Source organism: Lissotriton vulgaris, chromosome 3_1 (assembly GCF_964263255.1).
Source record: "Lissotriton vulgaris chromosome 3_1, aLisVul1.2, whole genome shotgun sequence".
NCBI lineage: Eukaryota > Metazoa > Chordata > Amphibia > Caudata > Salamandridae > Lissotriton > Lissotriton vulgaris.
The window spans coordinates 2,017,260,270-2,017,276,134 of record NC_141689.1 but is presented as its reverse complement, the minus strand read 5'-3'; the positions used below and the strand labels follow the sequence as shown (position 1 = coordinate 2,017,276,134).

Genomic DNA, 15,865 nt, shown 5'->3' with positions numbered 1-15,865 from the left:
CATTACCCCATAGTGTCTTGGTAGCTGTAATTCATCACAACCTTGAATAATAATTTCGCCCGCCATCATTCTCCTGGCTCTGATACCAGCTTTTAAAAAAGAGCATATTCTAAAACAGAAGATCGAGGTGTTTAGAAGCTCTCTTAACCCCTTCCATGCTGATGACGTCCGGGAGCTGTCATGGCACACAGTGCTTGTGTGCTGATGATGGCTCCCGGCCGTCATGAAAACACCCGCAATTGGAATGTGCCGCACAGGCGCAGAATCGCGGCCGCGCCCAAGGGGTTAAACGTTTCCAGGACTCCATTGTTCTCATGTTTAAGGCATTTTTCAGTTTTCATACAAAGATAATCGAGCCAATATACTTCTTTGTGCAACTTATAACCTTACATAGCCAAGAATATGGGTTTCATTTCCTGAAGAAAAGGTGTTAGGTGTACGTAAGAGTCTCCCAATGCAATCATTGTTAGAAAGAACTTGTCTGACTGTATTCACATTCACCATGAAAAAATATGTTTCTTTCAGCTGGAGTACATTTTTCGTGAAAAGATGAGATCTGGAGGATATTTTACTCTAAGACAGCTGTTCAAAAACAATGACCCCGAAGGGAAAGGACAGGTTAACAGGTATGTGCTATGAATGTGAAAGATGTTAAAGGTAAAAATCTCTAATTTTGCGTGAAAAGTGAGCAGTCAGATAGGTACAGGAGATACATTTAAAGCCCTTCGCTGGCAAAACCTTTGATAAACCCAGAAGGACCAAGATTAGCTGTATAAATGTATTGTTTACACAAAATAAAATGATTAACATTCGTATCATATAATAAAATACATTCTAAAGAGGAGCAATATATTCAGTCCTAATGTGAAAGTAGCAGCAGCAAATTCCTTTACTTTTTTGTCAGCCCTCGGGGCTCTGTGTCAAGGAAAAGCCTAACTGTGCTGATAAAGTGAAGTGAGTATTGGTGAGGGCTGGCGTGTTCTCGGCTGTCCAGCCAGAAAGGGCAAAATCCAGAAACAGAGGAGGAGTGGCCAAACCAAGAAAGCCAACAGAGACCACATTTCTGGACAACAATCTCGGGAGGACCAATAAGCAGAAGACACAACCTGTGCCCCCTGAGCACCAGGCTCCCAAAACAGGGGCTGCAACCAGTAGTGACCCACAAGAAGGAACAGGATAGTCAAAGAAGCCAAAGACAATCACATGACAAAGAATACACAGTGAGTGATTCAGGGAAAGAGAGCTGGCAGGGGCAGCACAAAGACCCGTCAGCTTAGTAGGCATGCTCCATCCTAGCAAAACCAAGAACCCAGTTGATGTATATTCTTACTTGGTTCAATATGACTACTTGGTGTCTGTAGTCCTTTCTTAGTGTTCCTACCTTCTCTATTTCCCATAGTACCTATGTGTGTTCTATCTGGTGTGTTGAGGATTCCAGCCCTGGCAGTTGGTCTGGTCAGCTGTGGGGTTATACTGCTCTGATGTCTTATCCTATGTAACTTAATAAACCTAAATGAAGATGTGTCCTGCTTCCTACGTAACCTATTTACAACACCAGTGAAGAGATATCACCAGTCCCACCTTAGGGGGGCCAGGAACAGGAAGACAACAAGAAGGTCCAGATGCCAGACTGGAGACTGTGGCCTCTAAAAAATCGCAAACTCAAGTACCCTTAGAGTGCAGGGGGAGGGCCATAAAGAAGCACCATGCTGCACCCAAAATAGGGCACAAGAGCACACTGTTCTAAGCTAGGCACCAAAGGAAAACCAAAGGGGAAGCCAGAAGTAGGGTACATTCATCTGCAAGGGGGAAAAACGGAGCCCAATTGTGAGAGACGTTCTAGAATGATTGCACAACTTCCTGCCTCAGCATCTAAATGAAAACATAAAATCAGCTAGAAGAGCCTATGCGACAGCTGGTGCAGAGGTTCACAAGGTTCTGGTTGGGGTCTTCAAAGCTCCCCGCTGCCATGTGGTTGCATTTGGAGAGGATGAGGGAGCCAATCTGCTTTCGTTGGAGCTCAGGACAGGTCAACCATGATCATACTGCAGCTGATCTGAGTTATCAACGTCTGCAGCCATTCATGTCTGTAAATGAGGCAGCAGCGTTTGGGTTGCAAATATCTTCAGTATTACAGGACAATTTGTGTAAATGGCTGGTGACCAAGAAACTCTGCTTTCATGCTTCCTGCTCCGTGACCAACTCAGCCTTACTCTGCCCTCCCCTAATACTCATATATGTATGCAATGTATCCAATGTTTGCTTGCGCCAGCTACTCAGTGATATGTGTATGTACATCACCACTAGGCCATAATTTAGGTAAAAGCATTGGTTTGAGATGTGCTTTGCAAAAATTAGGACTTTTTCGTTATCTTTGTGAATCAGCCAAATGTGCAATCAGCAGCTTATATTATGCAACAATCTGCATTATCAAAAAAATTCATAACTTTAGGAGCCAGAGACGTATGGCTGTTTGTTATAAATTGACTCATTTTTTAAGGGTCACAGACACTCCATAATCTATACACTGAAATAAACAAATTTAAGATATCCATGGGTATATCAAACCTTACATATTCGGATTGCCTGCCAGTAGCCAACACGTTGATTCCTGGTTAAGATTAATGGAAAAATAAATGCACCTTAACTATTTTTGTCTATATTATTATGGTTAAATTATTTAGTTGGGTGTGGATAATTCTGAAGACCTACAAAGGTATAACTTTGGAGCTATTTGCCACGTTCCTAATAATCCCACAGTGCCCCACCATCCCGTAGGAACACCTGCGTTTCCATTGCTAATACTAAACTCATATGTACAATGTTTTTTTGCATGCGCAAACGGGTTTGCGACCCATTTGCACATGCCAAAATACCTAAGGGCCATGTACCAACCGTAATTAGCGAGTCACAATTTATGTGCAACTAGCTAATTAGGATTTGCGACTCGCTATTAGAAAGGGGCATTTCAAGGGTGTCCCGTCCTAATAGCGAGTCTGAGCCCTACGTATGATTTTTGCAATTTACCACTTACTTCAAGTAGATGGTAAAGCATTCGCAAACGGAAGAGGTGCCTTGGGGACCCCTTCCCCTTTGGAAATGCATGGGAAAATATTTTTTACGGGCAGGCAGTGATCCCAGGGACCATTGCCTGCCCTTATAAAATGAAATGAAAACGTTGAATTTTTTTTTTTGATGCATCCCGTTTTCCTTTAAGGAAAACGAGCTGCATTAAAAAAAAACCTGCTTTAAAAGCAGTCCCAGACATGGAGGTCTGCTGAGCCCAGCAGGCCACCATCCCTGGGAGGGCCAGCCATTCCCGATAGAGTTGCAAATTGCGAGTGCCTAATTAATGTTCATGAGCCTCTCATTTTGTGACCCTATTGCTGTGGTTCCCAAAGTGTGCGCCGCGACACCCCGGTGCGCCGTGATGAAAAGCCAGGGGCGCCGTGCTGCCTCGCAGGATGGGTCGTGGAAATTGCAGCCGCAATTCCTCCCCCTCCTTTGTTCACACCCTAAATGGAAAGGACCTGCTGCTCAGACACCGAGTAATGCGTGTGACGTCACAGACAGACGACGTTGGATTGCACGTGTTGTCACGCACGGATACGTGCTCACGCAGAGACCCCGTAGTTTCATTTGTGATTTTCTATGTATCGTGTCTTCTTTAAAGCACGCAGTGGGGATTTGTTGAATGTTGCCCAAATCCCAATTTACAGATGATTTACCAATTTGCCCCCACAGAACGGTCCGTAATGTATTGAGTACCTTTAGCTCTCAGGAGACGAAGAGCCGGGCTCTGTAGTTCATGTAATTGGCTGGGGTCACTAATTGGGCATTTTTGACTTTGCAGTCGATGCTTTTTTCCCTCTTTCTTTTTGTCTCAGCTCTTCTTAGAATCTTATCATCATAACTTCCTACATTTATTTTGCTCGTGCCATGACAAGTAGTTGTCATTCCCTTTCGTTTTTACATGGCAGTATATGCTGCTATGATCTCAGGACGTGGTTAAGGATCAGTGTTGGACTGGGACAGAAAATAGACATGGCCACCAATATAAAAAAAACGCCCCTCATTTGTGAATTAAATACCTAAAATGTGGCATATGTTTGCATATGTTTGCAAATTGGGGCAGTTTTGAACTTGCTATATAGCTGTCGTTCCCAAAGTGCGGAATTAATTTAATTTGCTTTTGCATATTTATGCAAAATGACAAAATTGTGCATACTTATGTGAAATGCAAATTCATCATTTCCCGCTAAACTTTAGCACAGAATGTAATTTAGCGCAGAATGTGACAATGAGTAAATTTTTGACAAGAGGCTACATTTTGCGCAAAAAATAGTGTAAAGAAACAAAAGCAACATGAACAAGAGCACTCTGCATTATGGTCCCACATGTTGGATGTAAACTTATTGTCACATATCGCGCTTTTGCAGTAAATATTTACTGTGAATGGTGTGTCAGTATGTGAAGTGGCATAATTTTGGGAATTTCACTTAACATGCATAACATGAAATCCCTAAAATTATGCAAATTATACCAGTGTAAATTACACTTTTCCCAGGCTTAGGAATACCACCTAAACATGCATAGTTACTACATTTCTTGTCATGTTCTTCTAATAGTCATGGTGCAGATGGGCATCAAAAGTAGAGTGTCCTGATGACTCCATGTCACCAGGCCATAACTTTCCACTTCTGGGTTTTGATTTAGCATATTGCATTTTGGGAGTTGTAGTCTTGATTCAGGTTAATTGAGCCAATTGCACCAACGAACCTGATCACAATGATGCAAAAGCAAAGTCCAGGAATGGAAAGTGGTGTTCCTGAGACATAGATCCATCTGGTCTCAGGTGCTGTTCATCTTTGATAATACTGTGCTTGCATCCTGCATGGATCTCCACTAAGCCCACTTGTTTAAACACCAATGTGCGCTTCCTCATGGACACTGCCTCTTCTTCTCAATGCAGAACAAAAATGCATGTTATTATCAGAGTATTATGGGTATGTACGTCTTACAATAGTCCATCAGTAATGCAGGCCAGTGTCTTCAATTATCTTTTTGAGAGACTAAACAGTTTTGGACTTGTCTCACTTGTCCTCTGTGCCCAGCCCACTTAAAACACTGGGTAGATGGGATCTGGTGAGCCGTCTTGGGTTCATCAGAGCCTACCCCATGTAAACTTCTTGTAACGTAACAGAGCTCCTTGAACCTTTCTCTAGCCTGGTTACTTTTAGTGGGAGTGCTTTATGCTACTCTATGATGGTGTTGTATACATTGAGATGTACTTATAAGATCTTTGTGATTGCAAATAAGGTTTTATGGTAATGGCTACTCTCTGAATCCTTCATCACGTCTAGGCTCGATTCTTCATGTAGACCAGTGGTTCCCAAAGTGTGCGCCGCGGCACCCCGGTGCGCCGGTAAAAAGATGGTGGGGAGCCACGGCCAACTGCCAATTAGGTCAAGGGAGCCACGGGTCAAAAAAGTTTGGGAACCACTGCCCTATTGGGAATCGCTAACAGCGTCTCTGACACTGTTGTACATTGACTTTTGCGACTTGCAAATTGCAACTCGCAACTTTTTGCAATTAGCGAGTCGCAAAAGCCAGTGGTCATACATCTGGCCCTTAGACTTTTCAAGATTCTGATGAGTGTTTATTATCACTAAACTCCTTAAACCCTAATTTTGTGACTCGCCCTAAATCTAATTTTCACAGTCATAACTGTTTTTCCTGACCACCAACAGCTGTGTGAAAGATGCTAACGAGAGCTCTATGTCTGGCTGTTATTTATTAAATTGCAGAACTCTCCTCACTGTGTGGATCTTGCTCATGTACTGTTACACTACACTCTTCTAAGGGCACCGTGCAGCATTTTTCCCCATATGCTATGTCCTCTGTAATTTTTATGTTACAATATATTTGAACGTCTCCATCTTGAAACCTCCTGCCTTTAGGTTCTAATGCTCTTTTGTTGTGTTCTCCTTGCAGAGATGTACTCCTCATGATGCTCACCAAGTTTTTGGGACGGTTTGTTAGCCCCAAGCAGTACCAGCAGCTTCTTCTGAGGTATGTAAACATCCTATCAGGGTGGTGCCAAGGGCTGCACACATGTGGCTTAGCAGCTAGAGATTCCGACCTTGAAAACTGGGAACTCAAATGCTAGCCTCAGCGCTTGCCTCAGTATCGTGGGATTCTGAGCAAATTACTTAATATCCCTGTGCAATGTAATGAGTGAGTTGTGGGTTTGTGATCCTCATTGGATGCATACTATCTTGTAGGCCGTCTCCCGTTCCACCCAGTAACCTACTGCACTTTGTTTCTTCCGCTATATAAATATCAGTACACGAATAAAGTAATATGTTTTCTCCTCTGAACTCCAGTTGCACTCCAATACTCCGGGGCTTATTCATGAGCCCTTGCGTCACATTTACGCTGCTGTTGCGTCACTTTTTGGGATGCTGCGGCGGCGTAAATATTGCACTGCGTTGCTCCATATTTATGAAGTGACGTATCTAGGCAGATGTGCCACTTCGTCAAGCCCTGCGCTACATTATACCTGCGTCAGGTATAATGTATGCAGTTTGAACGTTCCCCCACATCAAAGCCAAGTAGAAGTGGTGCATTGAAATCTATAAGATTTCGGTGTGCAACTTCTAGGATGCCACTGCGTCAAATCCTTACGCCTGCTTCATAGTAGGCATAAGAGTGACGCAGTGCTATAATCATAGCCCTCCTCCTGCATTGCTGGAGTTATGTCACGCTTCTGACACAACTCCAGCAATGATTCAGTTTTGCGCCGACAGATACTGACATATGTGGCATTCCTTGCAACATGATGCATCATACAGTAAATATGACGCATCAATGGTGTTGCAAGGAGGTCGCACTGAGATGCTGCGACACTGCTCATCAATAAGGCCCTCCGAGTCTAAATTCTAGCTTCAGTGACATTGGGTGAAATGATGGGGGCCCCTCATTTGCCCACTACCAACTTTCCCTGCTCTGACACCCGACTGGAAGAGGTCAAGCAGTTAAAATTTCTCTATATGGTTGCAGAGCTGCTTGTGGATGCATTTCTTGAGCAATTTAGCTAGAGTCATGATGCTTGTGATAGGTCGGAAGTTGTTAGGATCAGATAAATCAGTGTTGGGCTTCTAAGGGATGGGAGTGACTTGCCCAATTTTGAGGCAATCAGGGATCCTCCCTTGCCGTAGAGATTCATGAATGATCCGGGACCAAAGAGGTAGAATGCCAGTTTTGAGATCTTTCAAAAACTTAGCAGGAAGTGGATCGCTGAAATGATTGGAAGGTTTTAGGGACGCCATATCGTGGAGCAGCACCGTGACATCTGGGAGGAGAAAAGAATTCCACAAGGCGTAATTTTTGGGAGAACAACCAATATGTAAGGAGACTGCAGAGGGATCCACCAGCTCCACTCATTCTAATGGAGGTTAAAGTCTCCAAGTAAGATATGGTATAGTTGGTCCGAACAACAGCTAATGACCTCCATGATTTTCTCTATGAAGAGCAGATTATCACCCGCTGGATGATAAACCGTGTGCAGCACACAGACAATCTTACCCTTATGACAAATTTCGGTGAATGTCAGGGGTAAAAGCAGGGAAGTTGATAGAGGAGTTAGAGGAGGAGAAAACCCCTGCGCCACTGTACGAGAATAAAAGAGCAAGGGTGTCTTCAGCTGACATCTGAGGCTGAAACCTGCGTGGCCTAGTGTGATGGTTAGGGAGAGGCCTAGAACTTCACTTGGAGCTAAGTGGGTAGCGGATAAAGGACTGTTCTTCCCCACCATAAAAGACTCTCGGTGGATTGTGTTGACCGGTCCCTAGGGAGGGGTGTGTATTCCAGACCCTCTCCATATTCATGGAGAACTGTAAAAGGGTTGCATGATCTCTTTGACAGCAAGGAGATCCAGCTTGAGGTCAGCAATCTTCTCCTCAAGGTAAGAGCCGTTAATGCACTCCTCAGCCGCCCTAGAATGAGACAATGGGTATGACCCAGTTGTGAGAGGGGTTTTGATGGTATAGAAAGTCCATTACCACAGTTATAGAGGGATATGGAATCCTCCTTGAGAGTTGTCTCGCCCTCAACCAAGGGAGGAGGATTGGCATGAAGTGGAGTAAGATTTGGTGCAAGTGGGTGCTGAGCCGGTCCTAGCATGGGCTTAGTAGTGGGCAAGGTGGCTTGAATAAAGGCACTAGGGGACTCACAGGAGGACGAGGTAGGTGGGAATGGTTTATGAGGAGAAAAACTGGAGACAGCAGCTAGGTCCAAGGTCTTTGAAATGGTAGTACCTGAATCAAGGGGCAGATTAGCAGGGTTGACAAGGTAGTTGCAGGTGTAATGCTCAACCCCCAAGTTGTTGGAGTAACAAAACGGCAAGAGGATAAAGAGGGTGACGTGAAATTAGACAGAAGGAGTGGGTAAGGAGGAGAAGTACAGGGGGTAGCCACTTGGTGGAGGGCCCTTGAGTCGGTACTGCCATGGCCCAAGGGAGGAATAACCTAGATGTTTGAGATAGTAGTATGAGTGCTATAAATATCCTCTGTGTTGTTGGAGAGAACAAAGCGGTAAATAGGTAAAGATGGGGACGCAAATTAAGGGAAGAAGAGGCGAAAGGCACAGAGGATGCAGATGTAGAGGGTAGACTGTTATGATGGAGAGTGACCGTGTACGTGTACTTTGATACTGTCAAAGCGATTGAGGTTCAGGTCAGAGGCTTGAATAAGGATGTTCCTATTATTGTATAAGGAAATGGTCAAATCTCCCTTAAGGGCAAGGGAGTGTAGTGTGGATAAACGGAAGCCGCGTGATGTTTTGGTCAGCTGTTTAGAGCGCAACACAGAAGTTAAAGACTTCCTCCACTGGGCTGTTCTATTAGTGTAGAAAATGAGGTTTGTCACCACAGAGCCCTTAGTGGAAATATATATGTCCCAGATAAGCGTCTCAGGACCTCGTTTGAGAAGATTATGTTTGAAAGTCTTTTTCGTTTTCTTCGATAGGACATAAAGGAAAGGTGAAAAAGTCATATGAATAATTGTTCCAAATGATTCTTTTAATACTTCCCAGGGTACTTTGGTTCATCCCTATGTGTGGATCCAATATGTACTTTATCTACTGGTCTAATTCCATGCTTTCAAGTAATCTAAGCATGTCATCTAAGAAAGTGTTTGGCCCAAGGGATTGTTTTATGTTTACCTAATGTATTCCCCAGCAGCTCTAATTCCTCGCTACAAAGTCTATGCAGCATAGCTGATAATGCACTTTATATACTGTGGTCTGTTACGCCCATCTTCTGTAATGGCTCAAAATTATGGTAGAGGGGTGAAACAGACCATAAATAGATAGGCCTTTCCGTTTGCATTGTCAGCTGACCTTTCTGGACATCCACACATCATAAGATATTTGCTGACACCAGAATACAAGGTAGTGTGGGGCTTTGGGCAGAAATATGTGGCAAGAGTCTCTTTCCATTCTAATCATTTTAAAATCTGTAAGAGGGGCCTGCTCCTCTGGGCTTTCCGCTTGGCTGATTGTGTACTGCTAGCAACGGTTGCATATAAAGGGACTTGACTTGGATGTCAATACATCACAGAATGTAACTTATTTGTTCTGTTGGACAATATGTTTGCTCCAGTTCATTAACAAGAGAGGGCTTCACCTTAAATGGATGCTTTCATTGAACTATGGCAGGCTGCAGCTCCATGACAAGAACATCATCAAGTTTGAGGAGTTGTATGCAGCTATTCGCGACCCCATTCCTTCTGGCGGCCCAGCCTGGCTGGACCCTATCAGCAGAAGGCAGGCGGAGCGGATGATGATGACAGCCTCCCAGGTCCACGCGCAGCTCAAGCAGAAGGCCAAGCAAAGGTAAGAAGGATATTTGTAGGTTATGCATGATCTACAGCAATCGTCATGTTGATGTTACATCTCCCATGTTGCCATGCCATTCATATGGAAAGTCCTATTACTGGCAAGGTGAGGGTGAGAACGAGAAAGAGAGAGATTGAAAGAGCGTGTGAGGGAGAGAGAAAGAAAGAAAGAAAGAAAGAAAGAAAGAAAGCTACCACTAGAGTAAAATTCAAAGATACTGTTTGCTGTATGTCTGTTCCTACTTATACCAATCATCATTTAAGTTAATCGTTGTAAATATATATGGTTTGATCTGTGTCACTATACATGTGGCGACGTATTTTGTTTGTTTTCGTGGGATTATTTACATTGCACAACCCTAGCCCTGAGGAGTAGTGGAAAGCTTTAAATAGAACACAGTGAGTTTGCATGTGCAAAGGCTTGAGATGCCATTCGAGCTTGAAAGCTTCTGTTGGAAACAAGAGAATTAAGTTAAGTGGAATGGGGTGAAAAGGAATGGACCGGGAAGAACGAGATTAAAGAAAGGGTAATGTTTGAGAAGAGAAAGGAAGCACCAGGCAGAAATCAAAAAGAGCTAGAAGAAAAAGGGCAAAGTCCAGACGTGCGGTCCTGGGATGGGGAGGGTTCATTTCTAAGCATTGCCCCCAGTTGCGGCAGGCATGGCTCACGGATAGGGAGGAGTGCATGAGGAGGGGGCTTGCGGGGGAGGGGGCCATAATAAAAATAATATAAAACTTACCTCGAGGGGGGGAGGAGCCAAGCCAGCAACCGCGATGGCCGCCTGACTCCTCGGCTCCGCCGACCCGCCCGCTTTCTTCCCGAAGCGCACCGGATCCTGATGTCTATCCTGTCTGGAAGTGAGCGCTTCGGAACCGCGCTGGGCTTCCGACTCGGATGATGTGCTCCCCGTCGACCGGCTCGCAGTGGATCCGGAGCTCCGTCCTCGTCCTACCCCTCCGTGGCGTGTGAGGGTCCGGGTCTTTGTTCCTCAGTGCGGCTGCCCCTGGACTCGACAACAACGACAGCCTGCAGCGGGAGGGATCGGCGGCTGGCGAGATACTGTTGCAATACTTGCTACAGTTTGCCGACCGACCCTCCGCGCCTCCATGCCTCCGCGCTTGCTTTGGAGATCGTAGCGGGCGCTACATTGTATCCTTCGCCCGACTCGAGATCGGCGCTGGACGAGTCCCCGTTCCTTGGCGCTGCGGTAGACGCCATCTTCCTGGACGCTTTGAGTCTCAGCTCGCAGCTTCTGGAGACCTGCATGGGTCGCTCTCCAGCATATGAGCAGTTTCTGGCAGAATCGGGGCAGCTGGGGTTTGCCTTGCAACGTTGACCCGTGCTAACTGCGCCACTTCATAGCACCAGCGGCTTTATCATCGGGATGGGCTCCAGCGGACGCTCCAGCGGACGACAACATGGCGACGCCCTTCGGGGACATGACTCTGCTGCCGAGAAACCCATCTTGCTTGCTGAGGTTTTACATGCCCTACGCGACTTGAGATCATTTATTAGGGCGAGCGCCCGGGACCTGGGTGACCGTCTGGATGCTGTGCTGCCTGGAGAACCTTCGGACGTTAGCACTGCCTGCTACCCCTCGCCAGCCCTGCTGCACCCGGTGATCGGTGGTGGTGTCCTGAGCGCCCTGCCGTGTGTAACGACGCGGAACCTCCCGGATGAATCGGCTGTCGGGCCCCCCACCCTGGATGTGCTGAGACATGTGGCAGTGGACCCTGCCCTTTGGCTGGAGATTTCTTGGTGGTCGACCTGCCTTGTGCCCACCTTGGGGTCCCCCGGAGTGCCCCCCTGCTCTGCCGGAAGATTGTTGCGTTGGCCCTGGCTGGTCGGCCTTCAGGTACTGTTGCTGGGTTTCTATCCTGATTGGATAGCTACTGACTGTTTGGCGCTACGTGGGACAGATTTCTGTGTGGGGTTTTTGACTTGGTGGTGGTCCCTACATCTGCACCTCTCGTCTAAGATGGCCGCTGCCCGCCCGGACTTCACTGGTGGGCTAGATCGACGGGGACAAGGCTGACATTGTCTTTATGGTCTCCAGATGGTCGGATGCTGTTATGGTTGACGGACCACTAGCATTGCTGGGCTGATGTATGCTACTACGGTGTCGGGTTGGAATCCGAGGAGGGGTGGCCAAGGGTGGACACGTTAATCATATGTTTTCTTTACCTGGGCCCTCCCCCGGTCTTCTGTGATTTCTTTTCTCTCTTTTCTTTCTTCTGCATTTCGGGTACTCTTTTTGGGGCGACAGACACTCTGCTAGGTGGGGGTAGGCCGTAGCCTCTGCATGTGTGTAGGGTGGGTTGGGTATTCTTATGTTTGTTTTTTGTTACTATGGGCCTTGGTTTTATTTCTTCTATTCTTCTTCTTTTCTCCTCCTTTTTCTCGGGGTCATTGGGTGGATTATTGTGGTGTGGGAGGTAACTGCCGACCGTAGTATTGCTTGCTTAAAATTTCTCCTGTCCGGTCTTCTGCGGTCAATTGCTTCGGATATATTGTTTGCCTGATATTGATGCCGCTACTTGCCCACTTATGTCCTGGATGATCTATTTTGCCTCTGATCCTCTTTAGCTTCTTTTATGGACATACTAAAAAACTTTAAAATTAAACCTCACTTCTCCTGAATCCCGGTGGCATGTATGACTCCAGTGTAACTCAGCTTTATCCTGCTTTGTGCTCTATTGCTCCCGGGTCGCTGTAATGCTTGCTACCTTGCTTGAGATGTTTGCGAGGCCGGCCGGATGGTTGTAGGCCCGTATTTGTATGATTCTACTTTGCAATTAAGGTTTTCAAAAATTTAAAAAAAAAAAAAAAAAACTTACCTCGAGGCCGGGTCCCGCGTCTTCTCCGCGTCTTCTCCGCTCCTGCTCTCATGCTCTCCTGCCTCAGACAGGAACAGGAAGCAGGCAGCCAGGCTCCCTCCCCTAAGCAAATCACAACGCTGTAATGCATTGTTGTGACTGGTCTGAGCGCCGTAACACGCAACTCAGCCAGGGGCTGGAGAGGTGGGCATGTTCTCCATGTAGTCTGCAATGCAGCCTGCATAGAGAAGGGGAAAGTGTGCATGACTGGTTTGGGCGGGAAATGACAAGCTGTATGCTTAAACCACACTCTCGTTTTCTGTTCCACAAACAAATATCAGCAGATTAAAGCCTACCAAAGTGTGCACACTGAAGAAGTCTAATAGTGCATGTAAAACATGCTGGAATCGGTGAGCAAACACCAATTACCACTGTTAGTCCCTGTTAGAAATGGGACCCTGGCTGGCCAAGACTCGCGTCGAGGCCAGTCAGGGATCACCATTCCTAAGGTCAGGGCAAGGGAGTTACACGCCAAGATAACCCCTACTCGCCCTCTAGGTAACGTGGCGCGAGCAGCAAGGCTAAACTTGGAGGCGATGTAGGTTAAGCATTTGCGCACGCACCCCAGCAACAACAACCAAAGGCCCACCACAAAGGAAAACTCCACACAAGGTTATATAAAAATAGCCTTTGTAGTATAATAAATATACATCAGATAAAACACACATCTTATTACACTGTGCCAACAGGCACGGGCGGAATTTACAAGGGATATTTGTACAGGACAGGGCCACTTAAACCACTGTCAGGGGTATCAACACTTTTAGCAGCAATACTTTCAGTAATAAAGCAATACCTTCAGTAATAGCACTTTAGCAATACCTTCAGTAATAAAGCAATACCTTCAGTAATAGCACTTTAGCAATACCTTCAGTAATAAAGCAATACCTTCAGTAATAGCACTTTAGCACACAATATAAAAGTAGAGCATACAACCAGTAATCACTGGTTACAGGGCCTCACTAGCACCACCTGTACTAGGGAGAAAACAACCACCTACACGTCACACTACCTGTAGGGGTGTAAAAGCAAAACACATGATGCCGTAACATTCAGAGGTGTAAAGGCACATGACGCATAAACAATACATTCAGAGGTGCAGAATCAATAACAATTGCGCCAAACTCACAAGTCACCACCTGTGACTGTCCCGGTGTCCCAATGTCAGGGCCTAAACGTGGCAGTTGCCCACAAAGTGCTGGGCAACTGGAGCAGGGAAAGTTAGGGCAACGTTGGAGCCTCTCTGGGCTCGAAGAACCACCACTGTGGCACTGGTGAGCCTCTCTCAGGCTCTCTTACACCAGTAAGGGGGGGGGGGGGGGGCTGCTGAGCCTCTCAGGGCTCCAGCAACAAAAAGGTGCAGCCTCGCTGGGCTGTGGGGTCCCCCTCTCTGGGGACCCAAAGCAATGATGCTGGCCAAGAGCCTCACTGGGCTCTAACTCGACTGGTGCCCCCGGGGCACCTCGGGGCTCAAAACGCGGAGATGCTCCCTGAGCCCTCAGGCTCAAAACACACGGGCGCGCGGTCGCGCTACGGGGGAGGGGCGGACACCGACAATGTGTCCCGACGCCCCTCTCCCTTCTCTGCCACTCACCGGGTGCCTTCGCCGCAGCGCGGGACTCCTCTCCCCTCGGGGACGGCGGGGCTCTTTCCTTCGCGTCTCTGTTCCCTCTGCTCCTCCGATGACGCGGCAGGGGGGCTCGACCGGCTGGGCCAATCCCAGCGCGGCCGGGCTATGACGCGGCCGGCTGCTTCCTCAGTTTCCCGCCTGGCCTCGTCAGGTAGCAATCCGCCTGACTCCCTCTGGGGCCGCCAATGGCAGCGCGGCCCTGGGGGTAGGGAGGCGGGACTTCCGGGTCGCCGCGGGCAGCGCGGCGGCTCGCTTTAGGCAGGCAGGCGGGCTCCCAGATGATCCGAGGAGTGGGCTCCCTCGTGGATCAATAAAACGGGCACCAACAACGCGGCAATGAGCGGGGTGGCACCCGCGCCGCCAACTCGCCACACGGGGCGATCAGATGCTGGGTGGGCACCGGCTGTGCACACCAAGCGCTAGCAGCGCTAGCAACGAAGGGCAGGCGCTCCAAAGCGCCTCCAGGACACAGTACAGCGCTCACAGCGCTAGGGGCAAAATCCAGCGCTCTCCAAGCGCTAGGCAGGCGATCTCCGCGCTCCCAGCGCTGAAGGGCAGAGAGCAGCGCTCTCAGGCTGCAGGCAAGGAAGTCCTCAGTGCTCCCCAGCACTGGAGGACAGGACAGGGCTCCAGCAGGGCTGGAGGCAGGCAGGGGGGCAAGGCTGGGCCAGAGCCAGCACACTGGGTCTCCAGGCAGGGAGACTCCCCAAGTGGCGGTCCTTCTGGCCCCAGCAGCGGCAAAAGCCCCCTCTGGCAGGATTCAAAAGTAGAACATCTTCAGTGGGGACACAGCCCCTTCTTATACTGACAAATCCTTTGTTTCAGGGTGCAGGGTGGGGGGAAAACCAGTCGCAGCTGGTTCTGGAGCACTCTTGATGGCCCAACCACCCATTCCTTTCACTGGGGAGGCTAGGGTCATTAGACACACCGCAGGGTGGCGGAGCCAGCATTGTGTGGGGAAAACCCAGCCCATCCAGGACACAGGTACACTCCTCCCACACATCACTCATGCTAATCTCCCACTCACCCCCGGGCAAACCCATCTAGACTTCCTGGAGCCTGGCATGCCAGCCAGCTCCAGCCAATCACGCTCCAGCACCCTCACTGCACACATATCTCAATGTCCAGAAGTAGCACTTCCCAACTAGACACACACATGCCACAGACACCATCTTGCAGCATTCACTCTCACGAGTTTAAGCATACCAAACTCGAGCCTGCACTCCCCACGCATCAGGAACTACCAGGGACACACACATTCCCCATGCATTCCTATAGGAGGGCAGGCCAGCCATACTACACGCACGCACTTTCACTCTGGGACTCAGGGGAAAGTGCGCAGAGACCCAAAAATCACTGACACAGGGTCACAAATAAGGCAAAAAGTCTAGGGGTGAACCTGCCCTGCGGGCCAAGTCCAACACAACCCCCTTCCAGCCAGAACGCAGGGGAGAACAATCAC

The 15,865-nt window shown here is 47.9% G+C and overlaps 1 protein-coding gene across 1 annotated transcript in view; it reads left to right on the top strand.

Moving 5' to 3' along the window:
• LOC147728741 (EF-hand calcium-binding domain-containing protein 6-like) overlaps positions 1-15,865 on the top strand; it is a 377,333-nt gene that overhangs the window by 104,081 nt on the left and 257,387 nt on the right. Inside the window, exons 3-5 of the mRNA XM_086962496.1 lie at positions 526-626; positions 5,995-6,072; positions 9,718-9,894. Coding sequence (XP_086818622.1) covers positions 526-626; positions 5,995-6,072; positions 9,718-9,894 — 356 coding nt within the window. The remainder of the gene's footprint in view (positions 1-525; positions 627-5,994; positions 6,073-9,717; positions 9,895-15,865) is intronic.